Source organism: Ctenocephalides felis, unplaced genomic scaffold (genome assembly GCF_003426905.1).
Source record: "Ctenocephalides felis isolate EL2017-DRISC unplaced genomic scaffold, ASM342690v1 CF-g0.4_SCAFFOLD_03571, whole genome shotgun sequence".
NCBI lineage: Eukaryota > Metazoa > Arthropoda > Insecta > Siphonaptera > Pulicidae > Ctenocephalides > Ctenocephalides felis.
The window spans coordinates 26,998,241-27,016,411 of NW_020539725.1; the positions used below are offsets into that span (position 1 = coordinate 26,998,241).

Here is an 18,171-nt window from a genome sequence, read left to right on the forward strand (position 1 = left end):
TAGAATCCGAAAGCAAATAAGTGTGCAAAATACATTTTCATGAAATTAAATTGGATAACGAATGATATTCTATAAACTACGCTCGCTAGGTTTTACGACTGCGTTAAAATATTTTATAACTTTAGATAACAAATTAGATTCGAGCAAAAGTTTTTTTCCGTTAATAGAGAAATGTGTTTATTGTAAGCTTTAAGCAACATAGAAAGACCAACTCGCTAATGAACACACTTATACGAGACGAACGTATTCGACATCCATAAAATAAGAAACCGTTTTATAATCTTTGGAAAAACCATGAATGAGAACTCAAGTGATAATATGATATGCGCAGTAAAACGTTCCAGATGCGATATTTTGAAATAATATAAGGAGCCATAGAAATTTTCGTTCGCAAATGTCTTTGAAACTATCACTTACCGTCGTAGTTCCATTGTTCGAAATCTGGCGGCAAAAGCGGGCATTTTGGCGGGCAAGTGTCTGGATGACGGTGTCCACTTTCAAAGAAAAGCTGTTGAGCTTGCTCCCATTCTGTTTCCTGGATTGGTGATGTTATGGCTTGCACGCAATCCATATACCCCAAACGTGTAGCCAGATGTAATGGTGTATTTCCGTATCTGTCTTGTACTGTCACCTAAAAATTAAATTTGAAAAATCAATCAAAATTGATAATGACGAAAATTGTAAGTAAAAACGTATGTATAGTGAGTAACTTACATCCGCTCCAGCGATCAGGAGCAACCTGACGATTTCAGCTTGCCTGAAGATTATTGCGTAATGTAATGGAGCCCTGACACTATCATTTCTAATATCCAGTAAACAGGGATGAGGAGCCATTGCAATCACTGCTTTGCAGGCCTCTGTCATTCGTGCCAATATTGACAAATGCAATTGCCTGTTGATTAAATTAATTGAATTAATAATTGATTTATAAGTCATTTTCTACACCTAACATGTTCCACAAAATTCTACGACAAATTTTTACTGTTAAAGTTAAAATTTATTGTATAGAAATCTTTCAATACCATCCCGTTTCTCCGAAAATAGAATAAGCATGTTATATAGATATTGCTATTATTTCTATATTATACTATAATAATAGAGATTTATTTATTGTCAATCAAAAGCCATTTAAATATTAATTGCATATTCCATTATCATATAAGGCACCTGTTAGAAAGGTACACCTGTTTAGGTAGCAGCGAGACAATATACCTAGAAAATTATATTTAAATCATAAATAAGCATCAAAAACCTTCCCATAAATATGAAAAAATTGTATGGGACTAACAAGTACCTCTTTTCAAATAATTAAAATCGAATCTCTGTACAATACAATGACTCTATATAATTTACTCTAATTTTTGAAGAAGGTATAAGTTATTAACTTCCCTTAAGGCAAGTTATAGTAATCGCAAAAAAAATCGAAAATAAAAATTTTTATATATCTTTACGTTTCAAAGGTTTCTGAATATTTTGGCATACCTTAGAAAAAATTGATGTATGTGTGTGTGTGTGTGTGTGTGTGTGTGTGCGGAACGGAGCGTCCGATTTTAATAATTCAAAAAACATTTTACTTGTATTGACAAGATGAAGAATTGATCAAATTTTCATGAAAGCAGGTCTAGCGGTTTAGGTGATCTAATGAAAAAAGTAAAAAAAAATGCCATTTGCGGGTCAAAAATGATCATTAGACATATGCACATCAAATTATCAGATATTTTAATAATAGGTATAAATTTTGTTTACATTCCTATCAGTTCCGTACCAATGTTTATCTGTTGGACGGCGACGCGGCGCTTACGCGCTTTGACATTTCGTCTCTATGCTGTTAAAGCAGTACGTTTATTTTAGCAATTTTTTATTCAGGTTTTTTTTTTAAAAAAAGTAATTTTTTGTCAAATTTATAGTTTCTCAAAAATCTAATTTTTTCGAAGCAATTTTTTTTCAAATTATTGTTTTTAAAAAAATAACAATTTTTGGTACGGGAAGTTTCAGCAATTTGCCTTGAAGCACGATGCCATGCGCCCCACTAGTTTGCTAATGAAATCTCGAAATAAAATTCTTCTTAAACTGTTCTTTGTTCTGAAAAAAATGCATATGACTAAATACAATTAAAAAAATTGTTGATTACCGTGAACTTGAACACTTACATCCGCTAAAACGTATATTCATGTTTATAAGAATGATGATTTGCTTGATGATCAGATTAATTTGGACATGCGAAATACCGTTTGAAGTTCGGTCATGGATTTCCATGACTAAATTTCATCATAAAACTAGCGAACGTTGAAAACCCATCTTTTGAAATATTACAGTGATAAACGAATCAAATTGTCTGATAACATAGATAATTGATAACCATGATGTAACAATAACTTGTGAAAATCGTGATGTAATAATAAATCTTATGAAATCTGTAAGTAAAAGCGTATTTAGTGCATCCTTGTAGAAAATGTATCATATTGCTCTGTATATGCGAAACAAAATAAAAAAGTGCTTAGTGGTTGATAAGTTATTTTTAGCATTTTAAATATGTAATAGTGACGTGTGTTCTTTATATAGAATTTTGAAGACAATAAAATACTTAATTTATTAGGGTTAAAATTTTATTACCCGCTGATCAAATCAGAAGTATTTTTAGACATCGAGATGAGATGAACTCGCGGCTAAAAAGATTCCGATATAGGAATTTGTATACGTAAATCCTTAATAAGGCAATCACAGTTATTTTTAGAACCAAAAACATATCGCGCCATTATTTCATATCAAGTCTTCTTCCAAATCAACTTCTTGAAAAACAGGTGTTTTGGTACCTGTCCAGGTATAAAGTCTGGCATTCAAATGACCAGAAAAATACAGGTACAACAGGTGTTGAAAATACTTTTAATATTGTAGTGACAAGTGCACTAAGTACGCCCTTTTTGAGAATTTCGGAAAAATTCGAAAGTGCGCGTGCAGAAGACGAGGTTCACCCACACAAAAGGGACAAGAGACTCTCAAAGAATTCTCCGATATGCGAATTCCAAAATTAAATCAGTACTTTGCCAAATCCATAAACTTCTATTAGGAAATTTTTACGATTTAATCAAAATCTTAGCTCATTAAATTTATAATTTTAAACTGGATTTTTCCGCCAAATTTAATTCAGGCGCCCAAATGTAATTATGCAAGTCATTCTATGATGAATAAACACTTCAGCGCACTAATTAGGAATACGTTTTTTGTTCTTATTATGTAGGACTTTGACTTCCAAGATTTATGAACATAAATTTTGGGGATCCCCAATAATATTTAATAGAAAACTTGTTTCTCGTATTTTTTTATTCTTCTGCGCATACATGAATTAAAATTGCTTCTCATCGTTCGGAAACTTATTTATATTAAATCTACGATATACGCAAAAAACCAAGAATTGGAGATGAGCAAAGTTCTGAGAACTATTTGCTAATAGGTAAATTCATGAATATTTTGACATTAAAAAGTGGCTCTTAAAGTCCTGGTTATTAATTATATATTTAATCCATTATATGGTTGAAGGCTGTAGTAATCAAATTTAACATTTGTGTAAAATCGCGATTCAAATTTAATAAGGACAAAAGTATTTAAAACTAAATTTTATATGAAGTTTCGGCAAGAAAAGATATAAATTTAAAATTACATCGCTGATTTCTTTAACAGCATTAGATTCTATTGTTCATATCAAAACTACAACTTTTCTCTTTTATTTGGGCTCATTATATTTCTCTTTCATAATATGTATCGTTGCTCAAAGACCGACAAGAACTTTTTTTGTTCAACATGTATTCAACTCAATTATTGTTAGGTTAGGTCTTGGCAAAATGAATTCGTTCGTGTGTCCAAGGTTCGCTACATTATTCCGTTTCCTGTGACGAATAAAATTTAGCAATATTATTAACGAAAACCTGTTATAGACATTATAAAAAGTCGTAACAAATGAATTCACAATGTTGATCAGAAGTTAAATAGAAAAATCCGAGTATCTACAGGTTTTAATGGCGCGAGAAATTTATTTTGGGAGAATTCAAGCCATCGAAAAATGTATTTTACTCCAATTTTATAACTGAAATCTAATATAGTCTAGTAATTTGAGCTTAAATTAGACAATAATTTCGGAAATCGAGATACCCAGCTGTAAGTCTGTAAATACTTTTATATTGACATCCTCAAGTTATCTCAAAACCTACATATGGTAGGGTGTCAATACCATATGTAGGTTTTGAGACAACTTTTAAGTGTCAATATACAAATATTTACAGACTTACAGCTACAATGACAGGATTTATCTATGTACTAATGAGTACAATGATTTTTAGTCTCAACTATGGAGTATTCGATTTATTTTTTTGCTTTAAACCAGTGATTCCCAAAGAAGTCCACATAGACCCCCAAAAATAGTGATTACAATGCACCACGTAAATATTTATTTACTTATTATTATTAATATGCCATATACAATATTTATAAAAGAAGTGAAGTACCAAGAAGTAACCGGGAGGTGTAAGATTAAACCTTCCTTATAAAATTGTTGACAAATGTTGAATTCAACATTTACTTTCGCTTTTTTAATTTTTTATTGTCATTTTAAATCCAATTAATAAATGTATACAAGTAACATAGATTTTTTACTTTAAATACTTAATAACAAGCTTAAGTACAGTTAGGAATTTATAAAAAAAAAATAGATAGACGGGTAAATAGGAGGTCCATGGCAAAGCACAAAGGGTCCTTGACACAAACAAGTTGGGGAACCTATGATTTAAATGTATCATATTAAAAATAATGTACAAAACTACTCGTTTAACGATCAATTAGTACGAATATTAATAACTAAGTATTTTAATATCTCAATTCAGTGTTTATAATTTAGACTTCTTCAAACTATATTTCGAATCAATAAAAAATAAAATAAGAATTCAGCAAAAACCCGCATAAGTGTTGACAAATCTTATAGCCCGAAGGACAAACATTTGAAATATTTCTATAAACAAAGATAAAAAAATGACATAAAATTCCCATAAAATTTACCCAAATAAATTAGTTACGTAAGTAGAAATACGATTAAAATAAAACGTCTTATTTTATTTCATCAACAGTTTCGTTGAGAGTGAAGTCAAATTCAAAATTCAAAAACAAATTTATAAGAATGAAGTGATAATAATAACATTATTGCAGTTACATATTTGAAAATTAACGACAATTATGAACATTTTTGTATTGAATGAAGCAAAATAATAACATTGACATAAAAATACATAAACAAATAATGATTAATTTACTACTGATATTCGTTTGGTATAATTCAATGGAACAGAACCATATCAAAGCTGATATCTGTTGAAAAAACGGATTTATGTATGATGATGGATTAGTGAATGAAAGTTAGCAAAATCGGTTGAAATATAACTAATAGAAATAAATAAGCATATAAATTTAAATATATTCAAAGCTGTCAAAATTATCAATTACACTCACGTGTTGCCATCTTCATCCTGTTGATAGTATATCTCCCAGGGTGCTTTTTCCTCATCTGTCACAATGACAGAAGGTTCCTGAACTGATGATTTAGTTTCGGAATCCCTGCATTTCAATTTGTCAAAATCATTTAAATCTGTACTAGCACCCTTCAGACTCAAATTCGAAAAGGTCTCCCCAAGCCTGATGTCATCAATTATCCCACTGTCCAGTCTCATCTGGTTGGATTGTTCGATAGAAGAATCACAAATATCATCAGATGATACTAAATTGCCGGATAAAAAGCCGGAGTCATTATGTTGATTGGCGTTGCTTTCTTCGACCTTGGTTTGGTTGTCGGAGGAAGATAAATCCACGTCTTGTTGTGAAAAAGACATTTTGTTTTTATTATTTATTTGTAAAACGTTACAAGCAAGTTACAAATCAACACTGAAAATATGTTATGTCCCCTCACTGAAAACTAACATATAACACACGGCACGGATAAAGTACTAAAAGTGTTCTCTACTTCGCATGAGTTTATTGTAGCACGAAAATGGCTGCTTCCACGACCGTAAGATTAAACTACAAAACTAAACTTATTCAAAGAAGTGTCTTAATAAATACATAGCGCACTATCAAACTTATTATTATTATTATGCAATTAGCTGTCCCAGAAACAAATTTATTCGACTTTAGAATGTTATTATAACAAACGTTCTCAAGCGAATTCACTTTGATACTGACGGCTGTTGGCTGCGCTGTCGTCGTATTGCGGTTCGCGAGACAAGCGCGCAGCTTGCATTCGTGCGCCTTCGGGCAGTTTCGGGTTTTTGAGAATGGATTCATGCGTCACATGGATCGAATTTTAGCAAGCGTTTTATAATTATTGGTGATCATTAATATTTAAACAAAATTAGACAAAGTAAGTAAACAATGATATTTTCTTATATTGGAATTTTAATTACAGTGTTATTACACATTTAAATGTTAATATTAACATTAGGAATGTAATATCACGCATAGATAAAAGAAGAGTATATGTTAATTACTTCACGCGGGTGTTATATCATTCACGCAGGGCTACCAATGCTCATCACACTAAATTTTTATTTACCCTTATTATGGCTTATTATGGCTTCGAGTTACTTTTATAATTTATACACAATTATTTTTATCATACAACAAAATGAAATTATTAAAATAAATTCAGATCCATAACATTTACTACATCCTCGATCGACCAAGAAAGTGCGTGCATGTTTTGTTGGGTATTTCCCAGCTCAAACAAAATCTACTATAGTCGGACGTTGCTGTGTACTGTAAAGATTTCTATATTTTATTATCAGTTGGGTATCATATTATTATTTAAACAGTACCTACTTATGCTTATATACGGGTACATTCAGCACTCAATTTGTTCAATGAATTGAATACTTAATTAAGTAGTTTGTCAAATTTAAAGATATTGATTTATTACATCACGCGCGAAAATTTGAAATTTATAGAACGACGGTTGAAGTATTGTCAATTGAACAATTTATATTAATAATCATTTTAGTATAAAAGGAAAAGGAATTCTAGTCGTGATGATATATAAAAAACAAATCCAAACTACAAGTTACACGTGATTATAAGTTGATATCCATTAAAGTTTTATATCTATTACATTTCCTATTTTGGAAAAGATTCTAAATTTCGTTTGATTGAATTACGTTGAATTAAATTCATTATAGAAAATTTTGTCTAATTTAAATTTGTATATAGTTTTTTTTGTTATAACATGAGTCGAAAAGGAGATATCGTTAAAAAACTGATTTTTGATGCAATTTTTCCAATATGGTGGCGGAAACGGCAAAAATTCGAGGTCGCAAAGTTGGAATTTGTAAAGATCACATCAAAATCTATAAAATCACCAATTTTCAAAACTTACAGAAAACTTCTAAGGTTAAACTACTAAATGACCGAACTAATTTCCGTTTTTGGAAAAGATTCTAAATTTTGTTGACAAAGCATATTTTGCTTATGTTATAGAAATAATTTATTGAATTATTTCAGCAAAATAATTCGTCATGCGAATAACAAATTTACTAAATTAGTATTTGACATACGCTTCTTAATAAGAAGCACATGTAACATATATGACAAGAAGTTCTAATCATATATTTTACAGAGGTTAATAAAAAGTGTTATTTTAAAATACTTTTCTCATTATGAATCTGTTCTAGATATATTAGATTTCACACACCTTTTAACCATACTAAAAATAATATGTCTAATTTGTCTGCTCAGATTTTTCTGATTTTTTAAAAATATTTTTCAATTTCACTAATTTTCGAATTTGCCCATTTTCCTCTAAACATAAGATTATGAATATTCTAGTAAATTCAAATATACTAAAATAATTTTAGTAAGTATAATAATAATTATAAATATATCAAAGTTAATTTCATAATATAGTTTATAATCACGAAAAAAAAAATTCGATTCTGAACAACCTATAGGTTGTATATTTTTTTTAATATTTAAATCTTTTGTTTGTTAAATTATTTTCTCAATAACGACTTGGTCGCGTATAGTTGACCTAGTCATTTAATGTTATTAGCCTTCATAAATAAGATAATCATTCAAGAAAATTTAGATTTGCACCTTAAAACAAGACAAAAAATAAGTTGTTTTTAAATGTAAAAACAAGAGATAAGTGAAGCAATATTTTGAGAGAAGGATCTAGAAATTAAAATAAATAAATCTTTTTTAACAAACTCCTCAGAGTATAGTATTTTCATCAGAACCACTCAACTCAAATGTATATTTTGTTTTGACTTTTGGAAATATATAGATTTTAATATTTGTAATAAAGTTTTACAATTTACTTCATTTATATTGTAATAATGTAATTTGAACTTTAATTTTAAATTTGTCTGTTATTACAAATTTCATTACAGTCCAACTTTTAATAACTTGTGATATTAAGAACAACATAACCAATAAAGCGCCTTAACTAATAAAACTAAATTTATTTATATTTTATAATACAAAAAAAATTCTCAAATTACTCGAGTACAAGGAACTCTTTTACTTTTTAACTTCCCGAAGGAGAAGTTTATGTTTTCATCAAAAAATCCGAATCGCTAATTTTATGTTTTCTCGACGTTTCGAGCCATTCTGAATCGAATGAGACCAAATTTGGAAAAAGTATGTGTGTGTGTGTGTGTGTGTGTGTGTGTGTATGTGTGTGTGTGTGTGTGAACAGATTTTTTGCCGTAAATCGACGTTTTCTCCAAAACGGTTGGACCGATTTCAAAAATTTAAAAGCCATTTGATGTATCTCGATGAGGACTATCGTCTCTGAGTTTTGTGCGGCGATCGGCCGGGCCGTTTCTTTGTAAATTGCAGAAAAGTGAAAAATTTTTCGTCCACGTTTTAGCCCGCAATTCTGAATCGATTCTGAAAATTCAAAAACCGTTCGATAGATATTGGTTGAAAATCGTGCTGATTAGTTTTTGGTAAAGATCGGCCGGGCCGTTTTCTTGTAATAAAGTTTAAAAAAAAAAAAATTTGACAATTTTTATGATTATTTTTTTGACGATAGATACCACAGTCTTCTAGGTCATACTAAAATATTACGGCCCTACGACAACTGGTTCAGCTTTAAAAATTCGTCAAAGTTTGCAAAAATCAGTATGGTCTTTTTGGCATTTGTCAAAATTAGACTTTTGATCGACGTTTTCTCAAAAACGCCTGAACCGATTTTAGAAATTTAAAAGCCATTTGATGTATTTCGGTGAGGACTATCGTTTGTCAGTTTTGTGCAACGATCTACCAAGCCGTTTCTTCGTAATTTGAAAAAAAGTGTTGAACTTTTCGTCCACATTTAAGCTCATCCTACCGAACCGATTTTAAAAAATCAAAAACTGTTCGAAAGATATTAGTTGGGAATGATGCTGATTAATTTTAGGTGAAAATCTACCGAGCCGTTTTCTTGTAATTAAATGTTGAAAAAAAGTGTTAAATTTTCGTCCACATTTAAGCTCATCCTACCGAACCGATTTTAAAAAATCAAAAACTGTTCGAAAGATATTAGTTGGGAATGATGCTGATTAATTTTAGGTGAAAATCTACCGAGCCGTTTTCTTGTAATTTACTGTTGAAAAAAAGTGTTAAATTTTCGTCCACATTTAAGCTCATCCTACCGAACCGATATTAAAAAATCAAAAACTGTTCGAAAGATATTAGTTGGGAATGATGCTGATTAATTTTAGGTGAAAATCTACCGAGCCGTTTTCTTGTAATTAAATGTTGAAAAAAAGTGTTAAATTTTCGTCCACATTTAAGCTCATCCTACCGAACCGATTTTAAAAAATCAAAAACTGTTCGAAAGATATTAGTTGGGAATGATGCTGATTAATTTTAGGTGAAAATCTACCGAGCCGTTTTCTTGTAATTAAATGTTGAAAAAAAGTGTTAAATTTTCGTCCACATTTAAGCTCATCCTACCGAACCGATTTTAAAAAATCAAAAACTGTTCGAAAGATATTAGTTGGGAATGATGCTGATTAATTTTAGGTGAAAATCTACCAAGCCGTTTTCTTGTAATGAACTGTTGAAAAAAAAATTGAAGCCGATTTTCATGGAACTTTTTTTGGCAATATACATCATGGTCTTATAGAACTTACTGTAATGCTACGGCCTTACAACAAGTAGTTTAATTTTAAAAATTCGTCAAACTTTGCTAGAATTATTATCGTTTTTTTTTAAAGTAGGATTGATGAAGTATATTATTTACACATTTTTTTGATCAAGTCGATTATTTACACATATCGGGAAGTTCATGTAATTTGCCTCAAGGCTAAATACCAAACCAACTAGTTACTTATTTATTTTTTGCAGACAAAATTCGAATCACGCTATTTGAATTTAAGGTCATTGATTTATACCTTAAGAAATTTTTCGCTATCGGCAGTATAGGCACTGAAGAAAGCACGAACTTGTGAAAAAACTAAAATTAAATTAAGATTCAAAATTATATCGTTTGTTTTTAAAAAAATTAATAATTCAGTACAAAAGTTGACAAATTTATATGAAAGTTAATAAATCATGTGTATTTTTTTTGGAGCCCACGGTATACGCCCACCTAACGTACTTACATAAGCCACATCAAATATTTGGTGAATTTTCTATTTCCTGAAGGAGAAACTCATTCTAAGTTTTTTTTAAGTCATTCTGTGCCGTTTTATGAAGTTTTATGTCGTTAAAAAGTATCTGTGTGTATGTGAGCCAAAATTTATCTATTTTCCTAAGGAAAAATGCTGCTGCCTTAGTTTGTTCATCCCTTATTGTCTTAAAATCTTTTAGCTTAAATAAACTTATTTTGAAATTCAAGCAACTTAAATAAATGGTAATCAAACAATTCATAAATCGTGCAAATATTTGTAAAACTGACACGCGCTTTTAACCGCATGACTATGTATGTTTAGTCGTTGTTATTTAACTCGGTATTCTTACTTTCTTTTTGGGAATTCCCTCGTTTATATTCATTGTCAAATTGTCAACTTTTTAAATTGAATTCTTTGCACAGTTTCGCAATAAACCGAGTTTTCCAGATCCATTTCGTAAGGTATTTTAAAATTGGAAATTCAAGATTTTATCGGGACTGTTACTTCCTAAAAATCTAAGAGTTCTAATGCGAAACGAATGAATCATTAATTCTTTGTTAATATTATAATCCATCATTTATAATCATGTCATCATTGTATGACTATATATTATCCAAATGCGTAGAACTATACTGTTATATATTTTTACTTCAAAAATACATATTTTATTCATTGAAAATTTTAATCTGTTTTTTAACTTCCCGAAAAAAGTTTATGTTTTCTCCAGAAAATCTGACTTGCTATATTTATGTTTTCGAGTTTCAAAAAATGTATCAATTTTGATGAGTGGCGTGCTGATTAGTTTTTGGCAAAGGCAGGTCTAGCTGAAGATACAAAAAGTGCAATAAATGGCGATTTAGTTTTTGAGAGAACGGAGCGTTCAATTTAAATGATTAAAAGCACATTTTATTTGTATTGTCAAAATGAGGAACTAGAAAATTTATTTGTATTGTCGGAATGAAGAAAAAAGTAAAAAAAATACCATTTGGCGGACAAAAAATCATCATTTTCAAAAAATGATCTTTTAATAATAAGTACAAATATTATTTACATTTCTATGGGTTTTATAACAATGTTTACGCGTCAAACTCCGACGCGGCGCTTACGCGTTTCGATATCTCGTTTCTAAAACAACTACGCAGCGCGATTGCTTTGAGAAAAGTTTATAATTACTTAATTATAAAAAAATCTAATTATTAAGAAAGTCAAATTATTTTTAAAAAAATCAAAATTCCTAAAAATCTAATTTTTTCAAAGTGTTCACAAAATTTTAAAGAAATTTAAAGTGTTTGAAAAAGTTAATTATTGGTAGAGGAAGATGCACTATTTATCCATATTATACTGTAATTATTATTTAATAATTATTAATTAATAATAGTAAGCATGTCACTAATAAATTGACTATATTCCAGTGAGGAATCTACTCCATTAGATAATAGTACACAAAAAAATCTGAAGTGATATGATTTTTATATTGTTTAATTATTTAAGGCTTTTAATCTGTTGTTCATACAGAGTTAATAAACATATGAATTTCAATATTTAAACTTTTTTTTTAAATTTTAATAAAAAGTGTTAGCGCTAATTGTCAGAATTATACTTCAAAATTATAGTTCGCATTGTTGATTGCTATCTATAATTCATATAGTTACTAATCAGATCAAGAGGTTAATAAATTAAGAGAAAACTTGCTGAGGTTTTTTTAAGCCTTTTCCCAGACCTCTTATCGTCTGTCGACGGTCCTGTTTATAATATTACTACCATAAACTCAAATTTCAAAATTTTCGGCATAACAAAACCAATAATAGGGTAAAATCCTGTCCTCTAACGGTATTCAGTAAGTGCAAAAATTAACATGTTGACAAGTACCTTTATTATAATCTCATAGATTACGCGTTAGAAAATGATCACAAACGAAAATGTCATTTAAAATTATTCAAATATTATTTATTACGCCCTGGGGCAGAGGTAAAGTCGCTTGTCCGATTATATTTCAGTCGAATGTTTGTGCAAACTCTGTAATTCGGAAATCATTTTATGACTTTGGCGCCAGTTTACAATAGGTACGGGTTGGATCCGTCTGGAGGGCAGAAAGGGTCGTATTCGGCTAGCTTTTTATAATGTGCAAACATTTTAAAATTATAGAATCAATTTATATATTGATAGCAATTCATAATTTTTGTTTGGGATAGTTGAGAGCAATAAGAGCAAATAAAATATTGTAAAATGGTCATTATGTGAAAATTGATCTAATTGCATTCTATTTTATAAGATAAGAAAGTAGAGCGGAGCCCAAAGTTTCGCGGATAGAAAGGTCCACCACCGATATCTCAAAAATAAATGAAGTTAAGAATTTTTTAACAACAATATTTGAAAGTAGATGGTAAAAGGTGTATAACCTGCCATAAACTGCATTACTACTACGTCTCTATCGGAAGATAAACGGCAATTTTAGGATATTTTCTTTTGTTGTTAGTTTTTTTCAATATATATTGTAGTTTTTAAGTTAGATTCAACCTTTTTTTTATATAACCTCTATAAAAGCTTTCATGCGGGTAGGGTAGAAAGGACCATCTTACCCTGGCAAAGTTTAAAACATTATAAATTAGTAAATAAAAAAGTAAATTAAGTTAAAAAATAATTTTACAAGAGATAGGTTAAAAAAACATTTATTCCAACAGTATTTATGATTTTCTCTAATGTAATACCAGAGCAAGGTTATGTACAGTGTTATCTCTGTAAAAAATGTATCCATAAATTTTACACTTTGCATTGGTTGAATAATGTAGCTATATTATTACGTAAAATTCTTCTATAATTTAAATTAAGAAATTGGTCCTGTTTTCCTGTGGTTGCTCCATTTTACCCCGCCTACGGGGTAAAAAAAATCAGGTGGCAAATTTAAAAACAAAATAGCAAAAAAATACCTTTCTACAATTCTGCATTTATTAAATATAGTGAGGTAGTTATTCATTTGATGTGTGTTATTTGTTGTCATATAATTGGTTTAGTTTTCACAATATAATTGCTCAAAGACAAATTGGACCTTCGTGCCCCACCTTACCCCATATTATTTTCCCCAGTTCTTTATTTTTTGTATTTTTTTATTTCATATTTTGTCATTTTATATGCGAATTAAAATTAATTTGTATTTGTAATTAAAATTTATCAAGATTTATTAGATTTGATAAATTATCTCATTTTTCTTTGTGAAATTGGTTTAGTTTTTACAATATAATTGCTTTAAGACAAATTGGTCCTTTGTGCCTCGCCCTACTCTATATAATTTTTTGCAGTTCTATATTTATTGTATATTTTTATTTAATATTTTGACATTTTATACACGAATTAAAATTAATTTGTATTTGTACTTAAAATCTACCAAGATTTTTTAGATTTAAAAATGTATCTTAATTTTTCTTTGTGTAAATGCATTGGTTACGACCAAAATATATGTATATGGCTAAGTTTTGTAAATGAAGGAGGCCAATAAATAGAATAAAAATAGTGAATGGCATCGTGCCTTAAGGCAAACTGCTGGAATTTCCCGTACTGTAACGAAATGTTTGAGGAATTTTAAATGCTTTCAAGTAGATTATTATAAATATTGTAACATTGTCCAATATTTATAAGAATTATATAAACTGAATTTCAAAGTTGAAATTATTTGTTTGAAGTATATTAGAACTTTAGTCAGAATTAAAATTAAAATCTGAATTATTGGATCTGCCTTTGCCGAAAGCTAATCAGCACATCTCCCTATCAATAGGAATCGAATGTTTTTTGAACCATTCAAATCGGTTGTTTTAAATTAAACGTACAATATCGCCTCGTCAGAAAAGAAATGAAAACCTGTATCAATTGTGGTTAGTAGAGACTCTTTTTTTTAATGACCAGGATTAATTTATCTTTAGTTTCAATTTAAAAAATATTTTAAAAAAACAAGAAAAAATATATAAACATTCAAACAGCTAGTGTTTTTTTATTTTATAATTGATTTTATTAAGCGTTTAACTAAATAACTTTTGCCAACAAAATTATATTTTTGATCACGCAGTAAAAGTATGCTGATTATTATTTATATAAATATACTACTAAAACAAATATTGAAACTAAACCAATGTATGTTAATTTGATCATTTGCATTGCATTTACATATTTTATGCATTTATCGACAATTGTACGTGGTTAGTTCAACAAAAACATAACAGATAAATAAAAATGGAAAGAATTTTTGATGGGAAATTTTAAAATTCGTACAATTGGGTAATGTAAACAATTTATGGTAATTGCAGTTCAAACTTCGAATATTCATGTGTTTAATAAGATATTTCATTATTATGTAAGGATAATTGCAAAAGAAAATATTATCAAAATATGGAAAATACACATACATTAAATTATTTATACATTAAGTTGTTATGACAAATTTTGTGAAATCCAAAGAATATTATTGACTTGGGATAAATATTAAAAATCTTACAATATTTTTTATACCAACATTGATCAAATTGTGAAGACTATATAAATTAAATGTCTATAATTTAAAAAGCAATTATTACATTTCGTATTTAATTTTAATAATACACATTCAATCATTTTATAAAATAAAAAAATGTAACAAATTTCCTAAATAAGGGAAGATGGTCTGCATGAACACATCTAGTATACGAATGTGTTATTTGATTTGATCTAGATATCATGCAGTTAAAGGATCAAATAAATTTTTTATTTTTTTTAAATAATTAGTATATGAAGTTTAAAACATTTTTAGTATTATTTATATACATGTACATTCATGTGTCTGAACATACTAACCACCCTCGAAACACTTCCAAATTTGTAACTGCTTTGGTTTTCTTTTTTTGCAAATGCTAATGATAATTCTTGTTATTGAGAAAAGAGAGAAATTAATCCAGAAAATGGTCTAATTCAATTTCCACAAGTTGTCATCATTGTTCTAAACTAAGTGCTTTAAATTTTATCCATTTTATTAATAATAATTAAATCTTATGAATTATTTAATTATTAATTAACGACAATGGGTTATATACCAGTTATTAATATATTATAATTATATTCTTCAGTTTAATATTTGAAGTTAGTCGTCAGGAAAGTAAACCCGAACATTTCAAACTTAATTTCATGGAATTACACAGATAATTTTTCCTTTACGATCGGATTTTTTTCTGATTTCTAATTTCCGATACATTCTTGAACACTTTCTTACTTAATTGACCTATTTTAATGAGCAATATTTAAGTAAAAAGTAAATTAAATTAACTTGTTTCAAATTATTGTGCATTTTTAGACGGCAACTAAAAACATTGGAGATTAGTATGGCAATACTAGGTTTTCTTTAAATTTTTTGGGGATAAAATAAATTTACTATGTGAAAATGAATACATTCTTATACATTTTATCAAAAATATGACTAATATGGGCATAGCAAAATTTCATGGCCATAGAGAAAAAATTAAAAATGAAAGAAATGTTTGAAAACCTTCATTATTACATGTAATTCATGTCATTAATAACGTTTGTAGTATAGTTTAGAACTTTTAATAGGTTTATTCCTATTATAACATACATTGGTTTATTATAGAGATTGCTATTTAGTTATATGCTCATTAAGACGACAAATTTAAAATAATTTGTTGATCTATCTATTAATTTAAGCGTTATATATGCAAGACTCTATTTTTAATATTATTTATCAACATAATAAAACAAACGAAAATTTATAGAAAACTTTTGTGTAGAATACACATTCTAAACAAATCAACGAAAATAAATTTGATATTTTTATAATCTTAGCATAAAATATATGTCTGATTGCCCGCCGTATTTTATAGTATCAATATTTCTATCAATTAAGAGTTTTATTACAAACATTATTAAATTTATTTCTTTGGAAAAACCTAAAATGCTTTAGCAATTAGAACCGTGTTATAAAAATCATATCGATGCCTATATAACTGTTGAAACTTTCTTAAGACATAAATCCGGTTATAAAAGCATGCATTCTTTAAATGTTGAAACCTATTTGTCTACTTTAAGGGAACATAACAATTAAATATTAATGTAGATTTGTAACCGAGTTATTAAATTAGACTAATTAAATAATAAAATATCCATTAATTTTCCTTTTTTGATTAAAAATGCAGTTAAAATTTACCTTCTTTCAAACGATCAATGTCGTTTATGTTGCTTGGAATTGGATGCATGGAGCTTAATCAGTGCACTCAATTAGAAATAACACTGTTCACTTTGTTTACAAACATTTTAATTTTATAAAAAGCACTTCACTTGTTAAATTTGCACTTGAAATTATAAAAAAAATCTGAAACTGAAAACTGGCTGATCAATTACAATAATTTCAACCAAATGTTGAATAGTTTATAGTAAATATTAAATCAAATTAAATGTTTTTGATAAAACTATTTCGTAAAGCGTACAGTGTTTGTTAGGATGAAACTACTAGTCCATTCTTGGTCAATATACTTCTTGGTTATTATTGCCTTTGCTGATTTTTTAAAAATCTTGTGTTAACCGAAAGTTGACTTTAAAAAATATAAATTAATTTCGTGTCTTGATAGAAACGCGATATGCGTTATACTGGCTAGTAAGATTCTCATATGAGTCCGCGCTTCCACACACATGGTCTGTACTATCCCTCTACTTCAAGTCCAATATGCACGGTGTGTGATTGTTAGGGCTGGCAATTTCTAGTTTTCCTTTCTTCTGTGTGAAATTTTAGTAAAATAATAAACTCTAGTACCAAATAAAGCACCGGAACAAAAAAAAAAAAAACTAAAAAAAATCGTTTATTTCAATGATCTTTCATTGAAAGTGAAAAAAAAACATATATATTAGAGATAACTTAAAGTTGATGGTAAAAATAAAATCTTGAGGTTGCAAAGCCAAAGTTCTTACCACGGAGCCAAGACAAGCTTCATCTGTTGCATTTTAGCATATGTTCACATATGTCTTAATTTTTTTTTTAAATAAAGAGAAAGTAGTTAGAAATTACAGCTGTTAATAATATAATACGTTAATTATATATGATATTACATAAAAATAAATAGTTAAATTAAAGATACGAATTGCAAATTGATGTATGAGATAAATTTATCTGTAGGTATATATAAAATTTAAAACAGACATTAAAGATTGCTGTAAATTTTTATTGTCGTGTTAGCAATTTGCTCTATAGAGCAGAGCGGGGCTTAAAGTTCCGCGGGTAAAAAGGTCCACTACCGGTATTTCAAAAACAAGTAAAGGGAAAGTAGAGGAAAAAAGATGTATAGCCAGCCATCACCTTGATTCTTACGACTAATATTTTTTTTCTTATGAGCACTGTTGTTTAGTTTACGAGATCTTAATAATTTTTAAATAAACGTAATTTAATTGTTTTATCAGAAATATTGTTAATTTTAAGTTAGATTCAAAAGTTTCTTATATAACCTCTTTAAAAGCTTTCACGTGGGTGGTGTAAAGAACCAACTATAAAAAAGTAAATTACAATAAAATTGACAATTTT

General features: G+C 28.5%; 2 protein-coding genes across 2 annotated transcripts in view; one reads left to right on the forward strand and one right to left on the reverse strand.

The window, feature by feature from the left end:
• LOC113384925 (NF-kappa-B inhibitor cactus-like) overlaps positions 1-16,932 on the reverse strand; it is a 28,454-nt gene extending 11,522 nt beyond the window's left edge. Inside the window, exons 1-4 of the mRNA XM_026622704.1 lie at positions 16,807-16,932; positions 5,494-5,851; positions 715-892; positions 418-631 (exon numbers count right to left, since the gene is read on the reverse strand). Coding sequence (XP_026478489.1) covers positions 418-631; positions 715-892; positions 5,494-5,851; positions 16,807-16,855 — 799 coding nt within the window. The 5' untranslated portion in view covers positions 16,856-16,932. The remainder of the gene's footprint in view (positions 1-417; positions 632-714; positions 893-5,493; positions 5,852-16,806) is intronic.
• The window catches only part of LOC113384924 (double-strand break repair protein MRE11), an 84,841-nt gene that overhangs the window by 49,301 nt on the left and 17,369 nt on the right, over positions 1-18,171 (forward strand). The gene's annotated exons all lie outside the window — the stretch shown is intronic.